Source organism: Nothoprocta perdicaria, unplaced genomic scaffold, assembly GCF_003342845.1.
Source record: "Nothoprocta perdicaria isolate Ctin4 unplaced genomic scaffold, notPer1 scaffold_54, whole genome shotgun sequence".
NCBI classification, from domain to species: domain Eukaryota; kingdom Metazoa; phylum Chordata; class Aves; order Tinamiformes; family Tinamidae; genus Nothoprocta; species Nothoprocta perdicaria.
In genome coordinates, this window is record NW_020455799.1 from 3,874,810 (window position 1) to 3,897,173 (window position 22,364).

General features: G+C 40.7%; 1 protein-coding gene across 1 annotated transcript in view; it reads left to right on the forward strand.

Moving 5' to 3' along the window:
* KCNH1 (potassium voltage-gated channel subfamily H member 1) overlaps nucleotides 1-22,364 on the forward strand; it is a 148,837-nt gene that overhangs the window by 83,926 nt on the left and 42,547 nt on the right. Inside the window, exon 9 of the mRNA XM_026048408.1 lies at nucleotides 5,086-5,282. Coding sequence (XP_025904193.1) covers nucleotides 5,086-5,282 — 197 coding nt within the window. The remainder of the gene's footprint in view (nucleotides 1-5,085; nucleotides 5,283-22,364) is intronic.

Genomic DNA, 22,364 nt, shown 5'->3' on the forward strand with positions numbered 1-22,364 from the left:
GGCCTTGTATGGCTGTCTTTGAAGAAAAATAGGTTGTTCATTGTGCTTTTCTGAAGCAAAGAAATGTTAAGATTAGAGTATTAGTGGGTACCGAAATGGGTAACAAAACTTCCATTTTCTTGCAAAAGTGAGAATACTGAATCTCCTTTAGGCAAAATGAAAATGCAATATAACATAAAATGTAACAAAAGCATATTTTAACTTTCATTCTGACAAAAAAAAAAATACTCCAAGAAGTATTAAAGAGAAATTATGTTTGAATGCTCATCTCTTTCCATCTTTTCCATGTATTCGCAGTTCTGTAGACTGTGATACGTGAAACAGGTCACAGATTGAGATAAGCAGTTGCCTTCATAATAAGTAGATGAAATATAACTCACCAAGTTAGGAGAAAGCAGAGGTTTTAAGGAATTAAATGCTTCCATGTTTCCCTCTGGGTCTTGCAAAGCCTTAAAAATCTTAAGGCAGCAAGTCACTTTCCTTCATCATCCCCTGCCAGCTGTACCGTGTTGCAAGACCAAACTACAGGCCACTGGGTGACTGTCAAGTTGTTTAATTGATGTGCGAGACAGATATTGCTTGCTCACTCTTGATGCCAAATTGCTTGTAGTTCTGTTTTTCTGGCTGAAAGTTACTCACTGCTTAAAACAAAGGACTGTCGAGAGGAAAATTTACTTTGCTCTGGTGCTTCCAGTTTCTTTGAAACTTTCTTCTCTCTGTAAGATGTGAAAATTCAAATTGCATTTCTTATTCAGATAAGAAGATGAGTGAAGAGGTGAGGAAAAGGTTTTCAAGTGAAGCCAAACAGACAAGTGGATATCACAGGAGGGGCTGATCTGCCTCTTGTATCGCTAGCTGAGAACAGCTGGCGTGGAGCCACTGTCCTGTATGGAATTATGCTTGAGTACAGTTGGTAGGACCCAGTGATACAGGTTGACTTCCAACCCTCTGGTTGCATTTGAAATTGTTCAGGAGGAAAAAATAGTGAAGTTCAGGCTAATTTTTTGGTTTGTTTGCTCTTAATTTTCAATAGTGTTTTAAGTGAGTCTTTATTAGCCACACCGAGAGAATTTGTGCTTGCATCTCCAGCAGTTACCTCCCTTTTTGGAGACAGAGAGTGAATGCTGAGGGCTCAGACGGACGGGGCTGCTTTGGTGAGCTGCCCCAGGCATCTGCTTGCTGAGGTGCAGCCAGTTGCCAGTAGCTGTGGACACCTGATCAGCCTCGCTGACAGCAGTAGTGCTTTCCAAGATACACTTGCTGCAGCTTTGCTGCTGAGGTGCCATCAAGCAGGGTTTACTCCTGCTAGCTGGTCTTTGGGTCGTGGAGACACTGTCATACCAGAATTCCTTCGTAGCTCGGGTGTGCTGGCAAATACAGGTCTGGAAGGACAATCTTTCAATTATTGCAGGTAATTTTTCCGTATAGAGTTTTCCATCAGCTTCTTGAATTCTGTCTTAACATAAAACAGCATTTGGCGCTCTTTATTAGAAGACTGCTCCAGAACCTTACTACCCTGCTAGCAGAAAACTCTTACCTGGCTTCGACCCGAGGTGTGCTGACAGCTGCTGCACCCTCAGTAGTTTAATCTTATGATTGACAAAGGATGTAAATGGAGCCACATGATGGTGTCCACTGCTGTAGCAACTATTAAAATTGCCTTAAGAATGATAATGAATGACAAACAGTTTGTCTGACATGATGCAAATCCACGGACTGATGTGAATGAACCAGGACAAGAGGCAATGGGCACAAATTGCAAGGAAGGAAATTCCACTTGAATTTAAGAGAACATTTCTTCACTGTGAGGACGACTGTGCACTGGAGCAGATTGCCCAAAGAGGCTGTGGAGTCTCCATCCTTGGAGATATTCAAAACACAGTTGGACACAGTCGTGGATGACCTGTCCTAGATGACCTTGCTTGTGCAGTGGATAGGTCCAGATCATTTCCAGATATCTCTTCCAACTCCAACTTTTCTGTGATTCTGTGAAATCCTGTTGAAATCTACACTGACTTGAAAGACTGGCCTACTCATCTCACCCACATCCAGTATTAGGATCACATCAGAACTGTACCATGGCTCTCAGACACTCAGTGTTTGGAGATAAGATAAATATTGTCAAAATATTTCCTAGAAAGTTATATTTTCTCGGAGTAGGTTAGAATAACTTCTCTCTTGTGTGCTCTTCAACACTTCTTGCTTGTGCTACTGCAGAAAGGGAGGGTTGTTCTGGTAAGCACATTGCAGCAATGCAGTTACAGAGCGTGAGCCTGGTTTGTTCTTGTACACAACCAGCAAAGCAGTTGGCTAAGCTGCAGGAGTATCTGCCTTGCTGAGACTGCTTTTAGGAGGTAGAGTGGATGTGGCTTGACCTTTTGCTTGATGCAGTCTGAATTTGCAGTAGTAGCAGTTAGAAAAATCTATATTTTCACTTGTAAGATAAACAGCAAATTCACTATGCTGAAAAGATTGGGGAAGAGTAATGCTGGAAACCCAAAATGCTGGTTTTGTGAAATCACTCTTTGGAATTTAAGTATATCAGGGTTTGGGGGCTTGTTATTATAATTAAAACAAATTATTAAATAATTAAAACAAATAAGCAAACCAAAAAGGCAGCAGATGACTTGGCTTTGCAGTGCATACCGAGCTGACAGTAGGGAAGATCCTCAGACCGCAAATCCAGCAGGGAGTATAAATGATTGATAGTAAAAGCTTAGATCATCCACTTTGTGTGACTGACAGATCATGTTCCTGGCAAGTGTCTGGGATGCAGCAAGCTGGGAATGAGGAACACAAAGCGCTGACAAACAAATGGTCATCTGCATTTTCTAGCTTTTTAATCTTTCTTCAAAGGCAAGGTGAGGTGCACAGAGGCTAGAGTTGCATGTAAAAAGAGGCTTTTAACTCGGGCTTTTAACTTTCTCTGTAGCTGTCATTAGACTTTATTTTGCCAAACACAATCTGGCATGTTTAGCAGTGTCTCCTTACACTTCTTTCTTTCCAATTATAAAAGTTTCTCATGGAACAGGTACTTGATCTCTTGATCTATATTTTTTTTTTCCCCCTTTCATCTTGTGTGAGTGATCCTGCTTTACGGAAAAGACGTAAACAAAGGGAGATGGTATGTGCTTCCTTATGATACATGGGAGGACAATTGTTCTAATCCAGTGCAGATACTTCTGGGTGGAAGTCTAATTCTTTCTATCCAAAAAGACTGCCCAGTGCTTCTTTGCTGTTTGCATTTAGCAGTTTGTCCGGGCTAGCAGGGGGTTCACAAACACGCAGCAGCAGGAGGGGTGGTGGGAGGATTTAAAATAACTAGGGGAAAGTGGGTTGCTCGCTTTGAGGGGAATGAATTAAGTTTTTGGAAGGGTGAGATCTAACTAAGCTGGGCTGTATGCCACTTCCTATGTAGACTAAGCAGGTCTGCGATGACTGTATTTGCTTTATTAGTCTCCGTGCCATTATAGGGCATTAACGTAATTACTGCCTTCTTAAAGTAGAGAGACTTGTCTGGAAATATGAAGAAAAAGGCTTAGAAACATGATCTGGAATTGCTCTCCCTTGTGCTTGGACTACCAGCTCTGCCTGGTGTTCCTCCGTGATGGCACGTTTCTGTACCTGATGGATTCAGGAGCATTAATTAAAGCAGTTGCTTAGCTAATTGCCTGGAAGATTGAATATAAAGTGTATTTATTCCAAAGGAAAACAACCCACTTTTACCCAGTGAAGCGTAGCAGTTTTTATGGTGCCTAAAATTTGTTTCACTTCACTTTTGAATATGTTATGTGTTTGTCTAAATGCCTTGTGAATGTTGGTCTGTTTTAAGTGTGTGAAAGGCGTCATCATCGGCCATTTTCAATGCGTCTGTTAGAGAAATTTGCTGATCTAGACGAGAACAGATGAAAGGTCAGTGCCATTAAAAAAGGAGAGTAGTAGGAAAGGAAGGTACCACCATGCTCGCTCATCTCTGCTGAAACTTGATAAACGCAGCGGTGGGATAACACAGCCGAGGCTTGAGAGAAAAATAGCACTGAAAACAACTGATTTGTTACCAAGATCACAACTCAATACTCTTATCTTGCTGCCTCTTGAGCCCCGCCTGAGCCCACAGGGGCTGCTGCTCAGGCACGTTTTGCTGCACTCCAAAACCAGCCTATTTTTGTTTTGTGCTGGGCACAGAGCCCTCAGCGAGGGCCTCCCTGGGCGCCCCCCAGCCCTGCGACCGCCTGGGCAAGGGGAGAAGGGGCCGCGGCAGCCGCTGGCCGGGAAGTGGCTGCGTTCCCTGATTCTTAATGCCTGGCATCCACAGCTCCCTGCTTTGTTGGTACCATCTTCATAGTAACTCCCCTGTTTTGTACAATATTGCTGTCTTAAGTTTCCACTGCCGTGTCTGCGCATGCAACTGCTAAAGATTTTCTGTTGAGAAAACAGCTGAAAAGCATTTAGAGGGACCACTGCTGTGAGACCTGCTCTTTTATCCTATGGACTGTTCTCACAATGATCTAGATGTCTAGAATTCGGCTTTTTTTCGTTCACTTCAGCTTGTAACTGCACTGATGTATTATACAACATAATTTTATTGGCAAAATAATGGGTAATCAACTAGCCAAATTACGATGCTCAACAGTGTAGATGTAAGAAACAGATCCTTTGCATGCCAGCTACAAGAAGGAAAGGCAATAACATTTTCCCTTTGAAATCTTTTTGGAAGGAATCAGAAGAGAAATAGGAATCAAAAAAGAACTTCCTGCCTTAATTTTTCAGAGAGAAACCTTTGCTGACATTTTAACAGAAATGACATATGACATATGACATGCTTTTTAGATTGTGGATTTACTCTTACAAAATTTTGCTCAGCTGTCATAATTAACAAAAAGACAACGAAAAATCATATAAATGGAATATTTCAAGGGCTTTTTTTTCCCTGATTATATAGGCTGATTTTTTTTTCCTGATTATATAAAGTAGAAGAACCCTAGCTTCATAGATAAGTTGTGCTTTCTTTTGTATTTTCATTGGAAGTCATATCATTATTCAGAGCAGTGCTGCTTTTTTTTTTTTTTTTTTAATCTTCCCTAGGTAAAGGAGATGTTTTTGGTGACGTCTTCTGGAAGGAGTCGACCCTTGCCCAGTCCTGTGCTAATGTAAGGGCTTTGACTTACTGTGATCTTCACGTGATTAAAAGAGATGCCTTGCAGAAAGTGCTGGAATTCTATACAGCCTTTTCCCACTCCTTCTCCAGGAACCTCATTTTGACCTACAACTTGAGAAAAAGAGTAAGTAGCTTTGCTTTTCAATGTGCCATATAAATGATTGCCTTCAATGTCCGTTTGTATGGAAAAAGAGGTGAATTGCTTGGTTTCTGGCAGTTTTTGCAGCCTCTTGTAAGAAGGTTTTTCAGAGCTTCAGAAGCTTTTCTTAGCTTCAGAGCTAAGAGCCCTCACTTGAGTGTAAAGACCATAAACGTGTTCATTGCTATGAAGTGCACAGGTTTCACCGTATTTGTACACTGCCGTGCAATTAGGATGAACAGGATTCATACTTTCTGCAGCTTTAGTTTGTAAAGCAAATAAAAAGATGGTGAGGTGTTGCTGGAGGTTACAGGAGTGGAAGGGAAGGCCTGAAATCTTAAGGTCTTAAAGGAAAAATGAACAGCCGCCAGCAGAGTGAAAATGTAAAACAAATGGGAGCGAGTCTATCAGGAGTTGGTTCTTTACTTATCAATCACATTAGGGGATTACTTTACTGATCTGATTAATATTTCCTTTTTCTTCTCCTGGATTTTTTTGCCTCTCTCCATTTCCTCCTGTGTGCAAGTCTAAGGTATTATGTCAAATGTGAATCATCATAGCGTAATATCCCATTTTAAATCCTTTGTGTAATCCTCAGTGAACCACTGCTGTAGAATTTTATTAATACTGTGGTAAATATAATTTTGTCAATGTGATTTGATGATGTAATGCAGAAGGCAATAACATTACATTGCAAATAAATAATCTGGAGCAGTGATGCTTGTTTTAAAGAACATTCTAATAAAACAATATTTGAGATTAGCCAAAGAAATATTTTTGGAAGATTTTCTGGTTGTTGTTCCTAACAAACAGTTCTCTGAGGTAACTTCCAGGTGCCAAGTAAGTCCTAGATAATTATACCTGAAAAATAATAGACCTTTCACCTTCAAAGACTTGTTTGTAAAATTAGGCAATAAGCTTGTAACAGGTACCGTTGCCTGTATTGGACATATCAAAATTAAAGTCATGTTACAATGTTTTCTATCTCTGTATGATATCAATATCCATGAATTTAGCTTTTTTGGTACTGGTAAGTAAGTATATATTTTCCCTGTTTTGGTCAAAAAATAAAAAAATCAAAGCTCTGGTAGCAAATTGATGTGATTGAAAACTAAGAAGCAAATTTCTACGTGAGGTTTTTCCCATAGGGTATTTCCCATAGGGTATATAGACATTGATCTGCTGCAGGACAATGAAAAAGGCAGAGAGCTGCAAGAAGGTTAGAAGATTACCTGACACTTGCTGGTAAAAACTAAGTTTAAAAAATAGAGACTCTCCTGGTGTAATTTGATGTTGAAAATAATAGTAATGAAAGATGAAGGTATCGAGATCATGTGAAACATCTGTGTAACACAGGCAGATTTTAAAATAACACTATAAGTAATGCAGTACAATGGTCTAAAAATATCAATTTACATTTTTTATTTTTTTAATCTGTAGAAATAGTTATCTTGGAGGCATAGAAGGAGCAACTCCCTTAAATCTCACACTAAGGCTGGCAGAATTGCATCATTTTGGCTCTGCTCTGAGCCACAAGTTCCAATTTCAGAATAAAATGCCTGATCCTGGAGTGAGACCCCCTCCCTCCATGTTCATCAGCTTAGCTTTCCCCCGCCTGTTACAAAACACTTTTGAACAGTGTCATAATTTGTGGACTGTTATAAATCATTTAAAATAAAAACTACTTTTTTTCTGATAGCAATTTCCATCTAGCTATTCAAATAATTGGATTTTAACTGGGTTGTAGTTGGTGAAACGTGGTGTTGATTGATAATGGAAGTGAGAGTTGGACGGTTCCAGGTAAGTACACTTATTTTATTGAAAGAAGACTGATTGCAATCAGAATATAACTGTTAAATAATGAAAATAATGCAGGCTTTTAGAAATACTCAGAAGGTATGATACTTTAGACAATGGAATAAATGCACATTAGAAAGCAACTTTGTAGAGTTTGGAATTTAATCTGGTTTACAAATCTGTGAATCTTGTATAGAAATAGCTCCTCAGCCTATCACTTCCAACACTACTTCTGGTTCATATCTGCAAATGCAGTCTTGTGGGATCCAGCTGAGCTGGTGCCTTCGGAGCTGGGTTTGTGGTGTGTTGCATATCCTTTGGAATAGAAATATCAGAACTGCACTTTTCATTTCAGTAACAAGTTTCATTTCTGACTCTCAGAGTTTTCAGCTGGTTGAAGGGTAGATACTGTACCCTTTTCCTTCTAAATATATTCATACAGATTCCAAGCAAATTTAAAAAGAATTTTGGATTTTTTTTGTTTCTTTTTCTCTGAAGGATCTCTTATATTTTAAGACTTATTCCTCTGAAGTGTCTCCATCTCCAGGGCACTTGCCCTCCCTTGTCCAAGGCCTTATTGCATTGTGCAAGATGCGTTTTACCCTGGTTTGCTTTGAGAGTTCCAGCACCAGTTCTCTCCTTGGCCATGCTCCCAACCTTGGCCGACTTCAGATGTAGAGCTAGGCTAAGTAGCAGCATCTTCCCTTGACTGCCCCTCTCCCTGGCTCCCGCATCGTGTCTCTCCTGAGTCTTGAGCTGTGCTGGGAGCGCAGGGCACTCCTGCCTCGTGCTCCTCCTTCAAGGCCAAGGCAGCCTGGAGGGATGTGATTTCTGAGGACACTGACATGGAGGAGGTCCCTGTCAGCAGCGGGCCAGGCTCCTCAGGGGCTGTGCTGAGGAACCACTGTCCTTGCACTCCCTTCCTCTGCAAGCACCACTGCTATAGCCTCTCTTCTCCAACTGCCCCTCAACTGCCAGGTGATACTCTGAGCAGGTTCCTTGAGTGATTCCAGCCCCTCCCAGGGCTCCTAGATGTCTAATCACCACTTACTGCAGTGTGGACTTGGAAATCCTTCTGTTTTTCCTCAAGGGAAAGAGAAAAGAAGATCTTTATTCAACTCTTTCTGCCACCAGTCATTGAAATTTTCCTCCAGCTGGAAGCAGAGGGGGCCTAGGGGAGAATCAGCTTGTTCTCCTGTGCCCCTCACGTCTTGAAATCTGGAAGGGAAGAGTGCTCTGGGGCTGCAGGTCACCTTTGAGGGTTTTGCAGCTGGAAGGAAGATTTCTCCCTGTGTTTCCTATGGTACCATGCTGCTGGGAAATTAAAGCAGGTCAATGTAACATTTTGTTCCTTTTTCGTAATCTTGCATAGGAGCCAAAGTAGGAACACTGGGAGCATGTGGGGTGACCCAGAGGCAAATTCACCCTCATAGAGGGTGTGCTAACAGGAAAGGAAGTGTTAGAGATGAGGTTTGGAGAGCAACAGGATTTTCTTTTCCCCAACAAATAAGAAAACATATCTAAGTTTCCAGCTTGGACTTCATGCTCCGAGTTAGTAGTAGTTTAAGAAACATGAAGCTTCCATGTTACCTTCTTGTCATTTTCTTTTTCTTTTGAAGACACCTTCCGGAGGAAGGTGCGGGGCCTCTGACAGCATTTGCAAGCGTTTGGCTTTCGGCAGACACTTCTCTCCGAGTGTGTGAGCTTTGTGACCAATATTTACCTTTACTGAGTTGTACCACAGCATATTTGCTCAGTTTATTTCCTTGCAGCCGTAAATGATGATCTAGCTCAGATGACCACTCGTGCTGTATAAAAGAGAGAGCTCCTATGCATAATTTATTAAGCTGAGATTTCTCTATTAAGCCATTTTGGCCTGGCTAGAGATGAAACTACTGATTCTGAGTGCCTTGATGCATCATGACAGAAGGGGCAAGTAGTCTTCCCAGCAGTTAAAATGTGTGTCCTGCAGTAAAGGACCACAGTAGAAAGTAGGAACGTTACTTGGAATGTTATCAGACTGAAAAGAATGACATTTGTGCAGAGCAAGCAAGCATGATTTAGTGATTGAAATATAGAGTTCCCAGTCAGAAGATCACTTTGTGGGAGTGCAGCGGTTGCAACAGAACAGTCTGTCTCCCTGACAGTGTTGAACTCTTTGGGTTTGTACATTTAGTGGTGTGTTTATTCCACACCATTCCAATTGTATGAGTGGAAAGGGTTCCCATCTTCTCTTTCTAAAAACTATTTTAAAATATAATTGTGCTTTCCTGTTTAGCCTTTTTTGTTTGTTTTCTCCTATTGGCTCTAACTAGAATCGAACCTCTCTCAGATCAAGCATTTCAGCTAACAGTGCTTCAAGCCTTGATTTTTAAATCTCAAGGGGCTTGCCAGCAGGCTGTTTTCTGAAATACTTTGGATTTTGCTTTCCCATATGACAAGTTTTTTTTTTTTTTCCTCCTGTGATTTCATGATCAGAATGGTATCCCAACATTCTTTCTGTTATAGAGGACTGAATTGCTAGAAGATTTAAACAAAGCTTTCTTAATGTAAGCAGTGTGAAAGCATTTAGCTTTAGAATATTCCCCATTTGTGGCTGTATTTCAGAAAGGTCCAATTCACAGTCTGCTTCTTTCTAGTGCACTTGTATTCACAGAGCCCAGTGCCACAAGTCCTGTGGGAAGCCAGCGGACTTTTCCAGATCTCTCTAATTCCAGACTGACATGCAGCTCCTCACACTGAAAACCCAGGACACTGGACGTGACTGAAATGTCTGCATGGGTGCATGGCTTGGGACTTATGCCGTTATTTGCTGGGCAGAAGGTGGAGTTGTCCTCCAGTCCCCACCCCATCTCCCTTCAAAATAAAATGACCAACCTTCTAGATACTCAAAGCTCTTCTTTCCCAGGCTACTTTTTAATTTCAAGTTGCTGAATGTTCTTATGGCCTCTGTTTCTCTGGGCCAGTCTAAGCAAAATTTAATTTTGTTTCCTCACACGTAAATTCCATATTATATTCTTGCTTCTATCTTGTCCTTGGCTTTGGCCAAGTTATTTTAACGTTTATCTCTCTCTGATGGCCAACTCTTATCTAGCTCACAGATTTTTGAGCAAATAGCCGTTGCACTCTGGACTGAAAGTGCTCTGAGGCACATTCTGTGTTGCTAGGTTTGCACATCTGCTACATGTAATTTAAGTGTGACTATCAATGGATCGAAACCCCCTGCTCTGGGGAGGCCATGTCCTTGGATTCCTTCCTTTTCATCTCCTGCAGCTTGTTGTCCTCTTCAGATAAAGTGTTTATATACAGACTTGGAGAGGATTTAGTTGACTAAGTACTTAACATCTGTAGTACTACAGTGTTTGGAACTGTTCAGTACGGAGTAACTTCATTAGGTTTCAAAGATATCATCTGAAAGTTTATTTTCCCACACTTCTCTACTCTAAGGTTCTTTCTGTAGTATTTAAATATCTATGCTCTTGAGCCTTAGCATCCTATACTTATATTAAGGAGAATCTGGTTGCAGATGAGTGGTTTATTTTAAAGAATGGGAACATGTATGAGTACAGTAGCATAATGTAATTAACTAAGAGTGTATTCTGTTGCTTGTATTCTATGCATGATACATTTTAATGTAGATAACCTAAATTGATTTACACAGGTAAGTTGTGAAATGCTTCTTTAAAATGTTCTGAAGTAGATAATTCTTTGTGAGTTCTGGTTTGATATGCTACTCCCAGTGCCTACTCCCAGGATGAACAATAAGCAATTTTTCACACATTTAGATGTTGCGATATCATGCTGCAGAGTTGTTATCATAAAATAGCTTGGCATACCATAGGAGAAGAGAGGGGTTTTTTTTCTAATCAAAGGATTATTACATTGTTGAAAGTTTGATAGGTTATTCACCAGTAAATCTCATTAAACTACTAGTAACCAGATGATTATTAAGTATTAATAACTGTTGATAAAAGAAGTTGATGGAAGAGCTGAGGATGAATTTTGGATTGCATTTCATCTTAAAAAGGAAGAATGACTTTTTTTATGAAGCTGATACTTGGAGGCAGTTATGGTTTTAGTATATTCCATAAAATGACAGTTCCTATTCTACATCAGCATAGATTTATAGGTTTTCTTATGATGCTGACTACATATTTATGATCACTTTTGTCGTAACAACTGCACTAAGATTTAAAATTGTACAGACTGGATTTATAAAGTCAGAATTTTAGCTATTTTCCCATATGCTTTCCAAGCATGGAAAACTATATCAGTGGGTCAATAACAGGACAGACATTCCCATTTTATGCCAGTGTTTTTAATAAACATAGTAAATGGAACAAATTCCGGTCTTTCTAAAATGCAGATCTTCATTCAGGGACTTAATTCAGTAACAGAGTAATAGGATCAAGATTTTGCTTGTTTTCCTGTGCTGTGAGCAGACCCACTTAAATTGTTTCTGTAATTTTTTTCAACAATCCACAAAATACTCTCATAAAAGAGAAAAAAGTGTCTGACCTTTTCAAAATCTGGAGTGTTCCTAAGATCTCTCCATATATGGTAAACCTTTTCAGAGTGCATGAAAAATACAGTTAATATGGTTGATGGTGAATTAATATTTATACACAGAATATTTCAGTCTGTAAAAAATAAGTCTATTTGCCTTCTGGTAAGCTATTTTGGAGGAGTAATAGAAAGTTAACAAAGAAGGGTTTTCTCACATTTTCAATAGGCACAGCCACCCACAGCAGCTTGTTTATCCCAACAGAAGAAAATTTATGACTTTGATCCCTCCCCTCCACCCACATTGACTAAAGCATAGAGATAATTATAATATAGATTAGGGCTACCTAGTAAGAATGAGGACTCCAAAAATAGCTTCCCTAAGCTTTTTTAAAATAGAAAATGAATTTTTTAGGAACTGGAAAAATTCTCAATGTTTGCCCATCAGCTGTGACAGGAGGCAGTAATCCAAAAGACAGTGTAACACCTTTTATGCAATCTGGGAATCTAGTTTTGCTTGTGGGAGAAAAAAGGTAAAATACTTGCCACTATTTTTATAGTAAGAAGGATCATCCTTAGTTTAAACTTTTTTTTTCTTCACTAAAATTAGAGACTGATAGTACAGATTTTTTTTTTTTTTTTGTAAATATTGTTGCCTGACATCCCTCTGTGTGTGGGTATGTGTAAATATACATATATAATATGTTCCCACAATTTACCCACATACGTAATGACTGTTTTATCAAATATCATGCACTTTTGCTAATACGTGACCACTGCGTCCTGTGTGCGGCACTTGCCTGTGTGCATTGTGCTTGGCCATGTCTGACAACCTCACATCACGTCAGGACCCTCGTAACCGTTGTGCCCTGATGAGGGTGTATCCTGCCTGCTTCCACTCTGGTAAGGATTCATGCTGCTTGCAACACTCTGGAGCATGATGGACCAAGCAGCAGATCCCTATACCAAGGTATGCAATTCTGGAGGTTGACGCTGACATGATGCAGAGACCTTGTGATTCTCCTCCAGACCAAAGCCTAGCTCCTGGGCGTCTGTTTTCTTGCTTAAATTTTGGGATCTTTATCTGCGAGTTATTGTACAGCAAAACCAAGGAGGTCACCATCCTCTTCCCCTGTCCAAGCAGGATCTCGAAAGCTCCTATGGGATCCCCCTTTGATATGTGCCAGGGTGGACATAGAAAAAAGGAGCTCACCTTACATGTGACAGAAACACTGTCAAAACTGTTGCTTGAACCACAGGAATCTCCCTGCTTGAGATATGAACACTGAGAGGTGGCTGCAGCCTTTGCATCAAAATATCCTACATGATTAGGTTCCTTCTGTTTTTCCTGTATCCAGCCCTGCGAATCCGCCTTCTGGTGGCCCTTAAACAAGGACCTTGGTGCACAGAGCTGGCGGATGCAGCCATGCAGGAGCAACCTGCATTCCTTACGCTCAAGCCTGCCCTGAAAGAGTCACGCACGTAACGTGGGGTCTGATGTAGACCTGCTCTACAGGCTGCTGCCTGCCGCGCAGTGATGATAACACTGGAGTGTTTGACTGCTGAGCATGAAGTGGAGTAACTGCTAGGTGTGGCCTCGCCAACGGCTTGCATTTCAAACCTAGGAGGCTTTAACATTATGGGAACAAGTCGATCGCAAACAGAACTTGATACAGTATTTTCCCAGTCACCTGCCGTGACCGCCGCTACCGACTATTGCCGTAGCTAACTGAAGTGTTAAGGAAGGTGTAGTATTGGGCTGTATAGTCCAGGGCATGAACTTATGGAAATATTCCCAGATAAGGGTAATGAATCAGCCCCCTACTATTTTTGCACCTGCCAACTGGCGATCTTCTCACGCTGTGCATGGTTACTTGAAAACCTTGAAAAGCAAGTGTGGTATCACTTCAAATCCCTGTTTGGATTGTGTGCTTCAGTTGGAAACATGATAACTGAAACAGAATTTGGAAACCCTTTGCAACTGAATGTGTTAAGCATTTTTATACAGCGATATTTCTAAATTCGGGAGTAGTAGTGGGGACTTCTGCTCAGCTCCTCTTGAAAACAGTTATTTCCCCTCTCTCCCCCTTTGATACCTTCATACCTTTTGCTCTGATTCATTTTCCCTTTCCTGTCACATTCCACATGTCCCCACCTGTCACATTCCAAAAGAGGATGTGAACTTCCATCTCTTGTATAATGCCACATACTTCAATAATATCTCCCTAAAATGAATTGCAGTAGTGCACAGTGCTAGGCTGCTCTGTGTGTACATCATGTCCCAAAATGCAGTCCATACAACGCTTGGAATAGGAACAGCTCTATCCACGAGCAACTGTGTAGTCGGACATGAGTGATCTTAATTAACCCAAGGCCCAAATCCCTCATCTTCTCATTCTTTCCTGGCGGAGCTGTGAGGCTGCATAATGATTTTTATCAGGAGCTGAATCTGCTTAAGCCATTTTTTAATTAGTACAGCTTTATGAATATGAAAAGCTGGTACCCAATTAAAAATATTATTTCAGACTTGAATATTATGTGCTTTTGTTCCCAAATGAATAGATACTTCTTCTTTTTCTTTGTCACCATCTTCTGGGGCTTTTTTCAAATAGGAAGAGAAAAAAGCTCAAGTTAGGAATTACTCTTTAAGTCTTTGTGGCTTTGGCAAACAACAAACAACCTCTAGAGTGGCAGTTCCCCTCCTGGTTGTGTCCCCAGGAAAGATGCAGCCTCAGCCCAACCTGCCTGAGTCTTCTCTTTGGTCTTCAGCTGGTCTAAAGCCTGTGTGCCCTCCCCACAGTGCTGGGGAGCGTGTGTCTGTGTCCTCCTGATAAACGTCACCCTCGCTGGGCTCGCCTGCGTGCCCTCTAATAACCACCCCACGCGACAGAATTGTTTTGTGATTCATTTACACAGCTGACATCAGAAGCTCCAAGAAAATTTCTGCCAAAATCATTTTGCAACGCGCTGGGTGATTTACTCTGTAAATAGCCGCCAGCACTGTCTTCCTGGGAAAATGCGGAATTAAGTTCCCTTTTGGGAAATGTTTCCCTTTATTCTTGAAGTATAAAAACCAAAACCAAAAAAAGCTGAGGCCGTTACCTTTTTACAGTATATGCAGCTTTTGTTTTATTATTGTTTCACTCTATAAAGACCAGAATAGATCATTTTTTTTTCTCTAATCTTCAAGGTTGATGCTTGCTTATTTATTATTTATGTGCAAATGTTGGCTAAAGCATGATGTCAGTTCCAGCACTCTTGCAGATGTGATGCGTGTTGCAGCCTTCCTTTGAGTAAGAGGAGGAGCAATTTGTTGATTATCCTTCAAGGTTTCATTCTTACTGGGTAGTGGCAAGATTTTTTTTTTTATGGTTACTTATTATTTCAATTATAGAACACAGAACTGCTGTTGAGTTCCATCACACACTAATTCAGATAAGTTAGGCTGAAACTGAAATATGAGGACACTGCAATCCTTGGCCAGGTTAAGATAGAAAAGAACAGTAAGGAAACAAAAAATATTAGCCTTAGCAAATGGTTACTGGCTTTACTGTAAGAACTAAGAGATAGGAATTTATTATTAACATTTGATTTCCCTTTTCCCTTTCCTCAACTAGCAAGTCTTGCAGAGATGAAAGTTTCCTGAGTGGTTCAGTGACTTGCATACTTTCAGTGTTTATCCTGTACATTTGCCAGGAGAGCAGATTCTCATTTAGCCCTATGACAAATTCATTGGGATATGTGGAAGTAATGATGAAATGCTTTTATTTGCGATATCATTTGGGAACAATGCTATCCTTTAATATAAAAATGTTATGATGTTCTTTGTCAGTAACATTCAAAACTGCAATTTGCCTTTGATGATCAAGGCACAGTTCAGAACATCATTCATTCCAAGGCCTTCCAGTAACACAAATGCAACCATGAAGGGGGTTTGAAAAGCTTGTGGGTTGTAATATATTTTGGAAACTTAGGATACTTAGCGTAAATGTTTTATTATTGTTATATTTGGTATTTTTAGTATATTTGCTAGTGATAGGAAACATACTTTTGAAAATACAAAGAAGTTTTCCTATAGTGTTTTCCAAAAATATTCAGCCTTTTTTCCCAATCATTAAGATCTTCCAAACCTCATCAGTGTCACCACAGAGCAGTCGGAGGACATACAGCTAGAGTTGTAATGACCTTACCAGATTATCTTTAATAATGTTATTATTGACTATATGTTGGCTGGAATTTCCTTAATGAGCATTTTAAGGTATCCACATGGCACACTTGCCATGCAAGGATCTTGGAGAGGGTTTTTTTTTTATTATTTTTTGGTAAAATACTGAGTGGCTTCTTGCCCTTATGTGAAGGGAAGTTCAAAGGCAGAAGTATGCAGTGATGTGCTTGATTGTAGCAAGATATACATCAGCATATTGCCTCAAGTTTAGTGAGGGAGAGAACCAAAATGTTCTGGTCATCCTCTACGTACTGTGTCATAAGTTGAAAATATGCAGCATGGAGTGTCGTATGTTGAATTACACCATGTCTTGTGGAAGAGCAGACTCAGTGTAATTTACTTTGTGTTGCAGGCTCTCCAAGGGCCTTTGAGTTCGCCGCCTTACTGTTCGAAAGAAAATTTACCCAATGAATAATAGATATATAATAGTAGATGTTAAGTATATTAAAAGAAATCAACTAAGTAAGAGTGAAAGCAAGGACAAATGTGCCCAAAGCCATTTTTGTACTCTCTCTTATGGCACAGGCTTGTCCCTGTGCTGTGTGGGCGACTACTTTGCAAAGAGATCCTCCCAATAGCAGAGCAAGACAAACAGCGCCCAGCAGAGAGAGAAGCAGGAGGGGAAGGGATTGGAGCAACTGGTGCTTCTCCATGAAGGGTGCAAAGTGGACCAACAGAGCAGCTAGTAGTGCTTGTCTGCATGTCTGCAGAACAGAGCACTAAGTGATTGGGACAAAGGCAACCTATTCTGTCTCAGCCTTTTCACAGAACAAGTGGACAAAATAGAGGTGTAAAAGCTTTTTCTCTAATGGTAATACTAGCTTTCTCACTTTTTTTCCCCTAGTGCAAGAGAACAGACAAACACATGAATGTATTTAATTATAGATCGTTTTCTTCATTCTTGTTGAGCAAGTTGATGGTAACAAGCTCAGAAGCAGATACTGTATCTGAAACACAGATTTTACTGAACAAGCGTCACTCTTTGGGCATTAAACCGCTGGGGAGTTTGAAAAGGTAGTGAGGAGGATTGTTTTTTAGTTTCCTGTGGTCCTGGTGGCTGCTCTGTGCACGTCTGTGAAACTAAGGTTCATTCCCTCAATGACTTGTATCCTAGTCAAGATACTGGCTCCTCTCCTGTTTTCCTCTTTGTGATACAGCTAGCATAGCAATAGCTAACACACTAGGAATGTCTTTGGACAAGTGGACCAAGAACACCAAGGGCTTAAATGACCTCCCCTCTTACACTGTGACAGATTCAAGTGTAGAAAATAATACAGGCAGGGTGTAATATAGGAGGGCTGATGAGCAAGTCTTTCTGCGTTCCTCTTACCGTACCTCAAGAGATGCTAGCAGGTAACAGAGCCAAGCAGGACCTTGGTTGGTCAGAGTGCATGGTGTGGATCAAAGGCTCAATGAGTTTAGTTTCAGTGGGTGGTGTGATCAGTGGCAGCTCCCTTGTGCCCTCAAGGATGCTCTGAAGGCTACTTGGAGCCTGCTGGAGGTCCCAGGTTAGACTGCAGCAAAGATGACATCCACACCCCAGCATGAGGCTTTCGCATGCAGGGGCTCCACGATCATGTGGCCAAGGCAATCATGAATGTTGGTCATTCTACCATAAAAATGTCAATGTTATCTGATCCAAGGGAAAGCTCGGAATTTGTTTTGATAAAAGGTTTGCTGTTCTCCTCAGCCCTTCGGAGGCTGTAGGACAAGCTGTTCAAACTTGTGCAAATTGTTGCTTTGAAACGCGGCACAATTCAGTGTGTGGTATCTTGTGGAGGTGGAGGGGGAGAGAGAGAGAGAGAGAGAGAGAGAGAAAAGTTGTACTGAGTGTCTGAGGGTGGCAGCTCCCTAAATTGGGTCTGACAACAATGGCACATGTTTCTATTCATGAACTTCTTGAGCTCTCTTTTTCACCAGAGGTTTCTCTGTTCTCTTCGTTTTGAGAAGTGCTGAATCAGCCATTTGCGTGGTCAGGAGCACAAAACATGAGTGAGCAAGTAGGAGCCGAGTGGGATGAAATCTTGTAATGCAGTAATAATAAGATAAGCTAATTACCTTTAGAATGGGTAATGTAAAGGTAGCTAAATTTGGTCGCTCTTTGGCTGTTATCGGATCATTGGCTCCTTTGTTCCCACATATTTGTCTTAGAACAGTTTAATTGCTATTGTATTAGAAGGCTTCCTGAATTTCTTTTTTCCTTGGTTGTATAGATATTATACCTTGCACTTAATGTAGGACAAGAATGAACTAGAAAAGATTTCAGAAGTAGTTTCTTTAATAGCATGATATAAATAGATAAAGATTGTATTGCAGTCCAGATATTCTTTGTTTAGTCTTAAAGAACTTCAGTTGCCTGTAGATACCTGACGTGGTTTAGAGAAACAGACAAATGGTATAATTTTGATTTTGCTTTGTATTCCAATGGAGTAAACAACAGATTTGGAACAAGCTGCTTGCTAGACCTTGGAAATTAAACTGCTCTTTTTATTGGGCACTAGTAGCTCATCTCTGCCTTTCCTGATGGCAGACTAGCTGAAATATGTTGACTAATGGCTGCCGGGCTCCATCGAGCTCCTTTTATTTCCTTGATTATGATTCTAATGCTGCTGTCCAGACCAGACTCCTGCTTTGATTTCCCCTGGAGCTCGCACTTTCCAGAGAATTTCTCCATTTCTCCCCCCTCTAAAACCTGGAGTAAGTTATATCATCAGCCCCTGAGTTACAAGGCTATGACTAACCTGCAGAAAGCTATTTAATGTAGAGAAGCAAGGCTTCTTTCTGGTTTGTCCCTTTCAAGCTTGCTTGGGTCTCTGACTATGCACCATTAGATGAGATAGGAACAGGGGCCTTGGAAAGCAACAATAGTCTTATTTTAACTTGGAAGTTTAATTTTTTTTTTATAAGTCCCATGTTGAAAACTGATATTTTGATGTCCAGACATGGTGCAGTGAAGCACTGTAGTTCATATTGTTCTTGGTCCTTAATAAAGTTTCCTCAAATCTCAAAGCTGTTAGTCAGCAGCTTTTCATGGGAGCCTCAGGTGAACAAAGCATTAAACTAAATGCCTTAAATAATGATGAGTGCTTTTTAATTGGCTCTTTTAATTTACCCTAAGCTAAGAAGTCTAAAGGCAAACCTTCTCCTTGGAATACATTCGTTTTGTGGCTGTAATGTGCTGTTGCTAACATATTTTCATCCTTTTTTATTTCTTGTATTGCTAAAATAACGCTAACTGTCTCTCCCCATAAAAATGTGTATATTACTTTAGTTCTAATCATGTTTATGCAGGATTTCATTCTGCCTTTATCACCATGTTTTCTTAGCTTTTTTTTTGTCAGGCATATAGCAAAAACACTAACATCTGTCATGTGAGGTTTATTCTTTCTCATCTCTTCTCCCTGGGGAAGTAAGTGTATGTTGAGTATAGCAGTTTGTTTTGGTAGGGTTTCTTCATGCTGAAGAAGATGAGGTCTGTGATGGGCCTTGCACCAGGAACAGCAAAAGGCAGTAGCTTCCCAAAAGTTAAGTGAGCTAGAGCCTGTCCAGTACTACACTTAACTCTTTTCCCTTGCTAAGATGAATCTTGTGAGCAACTGGGTTCTTCTCCCTAGGAGTGAAGGACTAAAAAGTCATTTACTGGAATTACTTCTATCTATTAAAAGACAAAGATGCTTCTTCTCTGGAGTGTTTCAGGACTGCTACAGATAATTGCTCTGCAGATCCAGGAAAACTACACAGTGGCAATCCAGTGTTACTTCCTTTGTTTTTTCCTTCAAAAAGCATAGAGTAAAAGAATATGCTAGTCTTGTTTCACAGGACGTTTGATGTTTCTGTTGATTTTATGCAATTTGAGTGAAATTTATGACTCTGCTAATCTAAGCAGTGTTATTGACACTAAAGAAGAACAAAAGGGAAGAAGAAATGCACAGATGTATTTTCTGGTGAGGAAAAAAAAAAAGATTAATTCTTGGCTAGTGTCTCCCATTAGCGGTGAAAAATCTGTCATCTTTTCCAAAATTACTCAGATTTTGAGGATCCAGTCTTAGCAACTGCTTCATCTAAGAATATATATCTTGAATATATAGTATCTTGAATATATCTCAAAATGAACTGAGCACTGTCTAAACCTATGGGGTTTTTTAGGTGATGTGTTTATAACCTCCCTCCTTTCTGCTCTGACTCAGATCTTGGATGCTAGCTTGTATAACCTGCCAGGTGATTGTCTGCTATGAAAAAATGTAGCTTCAGGGATTATTATTAAGGATGTCTAATAATTTTCATATTATAGAGATCTATTTGTGGATCCTTATGCAACCTACTAAGAGTGGGGTTAGGGCAGAAAGAAGCAGGGCAGAAGTGAATGCTGATGAACACAAGTGATTTGGTGTGCCCGCTTGAGCAGAAGGACGTGGGGCAGGGGGTCTGCTGGGTGCAGGTCCTCTCTCTAAAGCTGTCCTGCTTTGTAGCAAATTGCAGTGATCCCTTGCAGAACACAGCAGCCACTTCCTCCTGCTTTAAATACCTGGGTACCCTTTTGTCCTTAATCTGGTGCTGTAGAGCCACGAKCGAGAACCCTCTGCTCTCAGGTAGCCAAGCCCCTAAACATAAAGCACATGTGTTTGTGGGAGAAGATGAGGATTTAAATGCAATTCAAAAGAGCAGCAATACATGCTGGAAACTGCGTAGTAAATCACCATATGTTCCAGAGGAAATGCCAAACAAAGTCATGATGCTTTATGTGCACACAGCCGACTGCCAGGCACCAAGGCAGACTCCTCATGGCGGGGCCATCATGTGCTTTTCTTCCTAGATCGAAGCACGACTAAAGCCCATCTGCTTCCCTCGCTGCCTGGGAAGGGTGGGAAAACATTCAGCCCCAAGTTTCCCTACTGGAGTTATTTGCACAAGTGAAAAGGCAGCTAAATCAGAAGCCAGCTCAGGTGTTTGTGGTCCATTGCTTTTGAAGTCTGAGTTTTGTTAGCCACTGCTCTGAGATCCTCTTTGCCCGGTGCACCGCGTTGCTGTGGTTTTGGGTACGCTGCAGAGCGGCAGCCTCCGTGTGTTGGGAACAGACCACAGCCAGCCCACTGATTAAGCTCCCTACGAGGAGCATGGAGTGGGCAGTAAGCAGCACTTTTCTTTTTTCCTGTGCCAGCACAGATCGTTTAATGCCTTACAAAAGCCCTAAGTGCAGGTATAAGAGTGGAGGTATTTGCCGACACGTTTGGCAATCCATTTGTTTTGCGTATTTCCCAAGCTCTTTAAGGATACTTGACGTAGTTGATAGACTACGTAGTTGATAGAAAAAGACTAATGACTTTTATATTATATATATAGTTAAACGATTTATTTTAACTACTGTAATTTAGCTTTCTTCAAAGTAGGTACGCCAAGTAGATGGAAATTGCTGTGCAACGATAACGTTGACTGTTGTGACACCTACTGGTCGAGCTGAGTTGAACAAGGAAAAGTCTGTGGGTATTTGCTCTTTTCTTAATGATAATTCCAGGCAATGAGCTGGGTTCTGGCTGCAGACACTTCCCACGGTCTCTTAGAAGGACTTACACATCCTATAAATTAAATTAAAAAGTGAATAATCACTTTTCTTTTAGTTTTTGAGATTTTTTCTTTTGCCATTCTTGCTGCCCTGTTAGACCTTCTGCTTTTCTGCGAAGGGAAGAGGCATTTGTACAACTTCTTCCAAGAGATCTTATCCTAAATGAAATTTTGCAAGTATTGGGAAAAAAATAGAGCTTTCATGGTAGTGATAAAGAGGTTAGTAATTAACAGTAAAAAATGCTTTTGCATCCCCACTGAATAATGGAAAATCAATAACATTTGATAACTCTAGGAAAAGTTTCCATATTCGTTTTCAGAGGAATACTCTTTCTGTCCTCAAGTAATGCTGCAGTCTTCTAAAAATGCATCATCACTTGTGTGATGATGGAATATAGAGCTAATCCAGAAAGCTACACAGAGGAATTCTAAAGTTAGTCCTCAAAATGCATGCGAAAGACAATCTGTATTCTAGAAGTAGTTTCAAGTGATTTAAGATTATTGGAGGTGACTTGTCCCAATCTGGTAGTTCTCTGTGACTGAGAGAGGGGGTTGCTGGTCTCTCCTCTTCCCTGTTTCTGGTTGCACGCTCCCAGCTCGCGTCCATCAAGCTCCAACTCTGTTCTGATCCTGTCTGCAGGTCCCCTTAGTTCACTGACATGGCAAAAAAAGAGAGAATTGCTTTCTGATCTTTTAATGGGATGGGTTATGGGAAGCTTTACTGAGTACCACTGGCTACGCAGTACCAGCTTGGTACAAGCAAGGGAAAATGCATGGCTGGGAAACAGGAGTGAAAAAAGGAGCTGAGGTGGAAGGCGGGGTAGTGAAGTCCCTTTGGCAGCAACTAGCTGACAAATTCAACTCTTTTATAGAGTAAAAATATATGTATCTGTCATTTCTTGCTAACTTTTTTCCCTCCTTAGTCTACTAGGTCAGCAGATTCTTCCTGTGACCTCCAGGTCATGCTGCTCTTCCTTGGTACC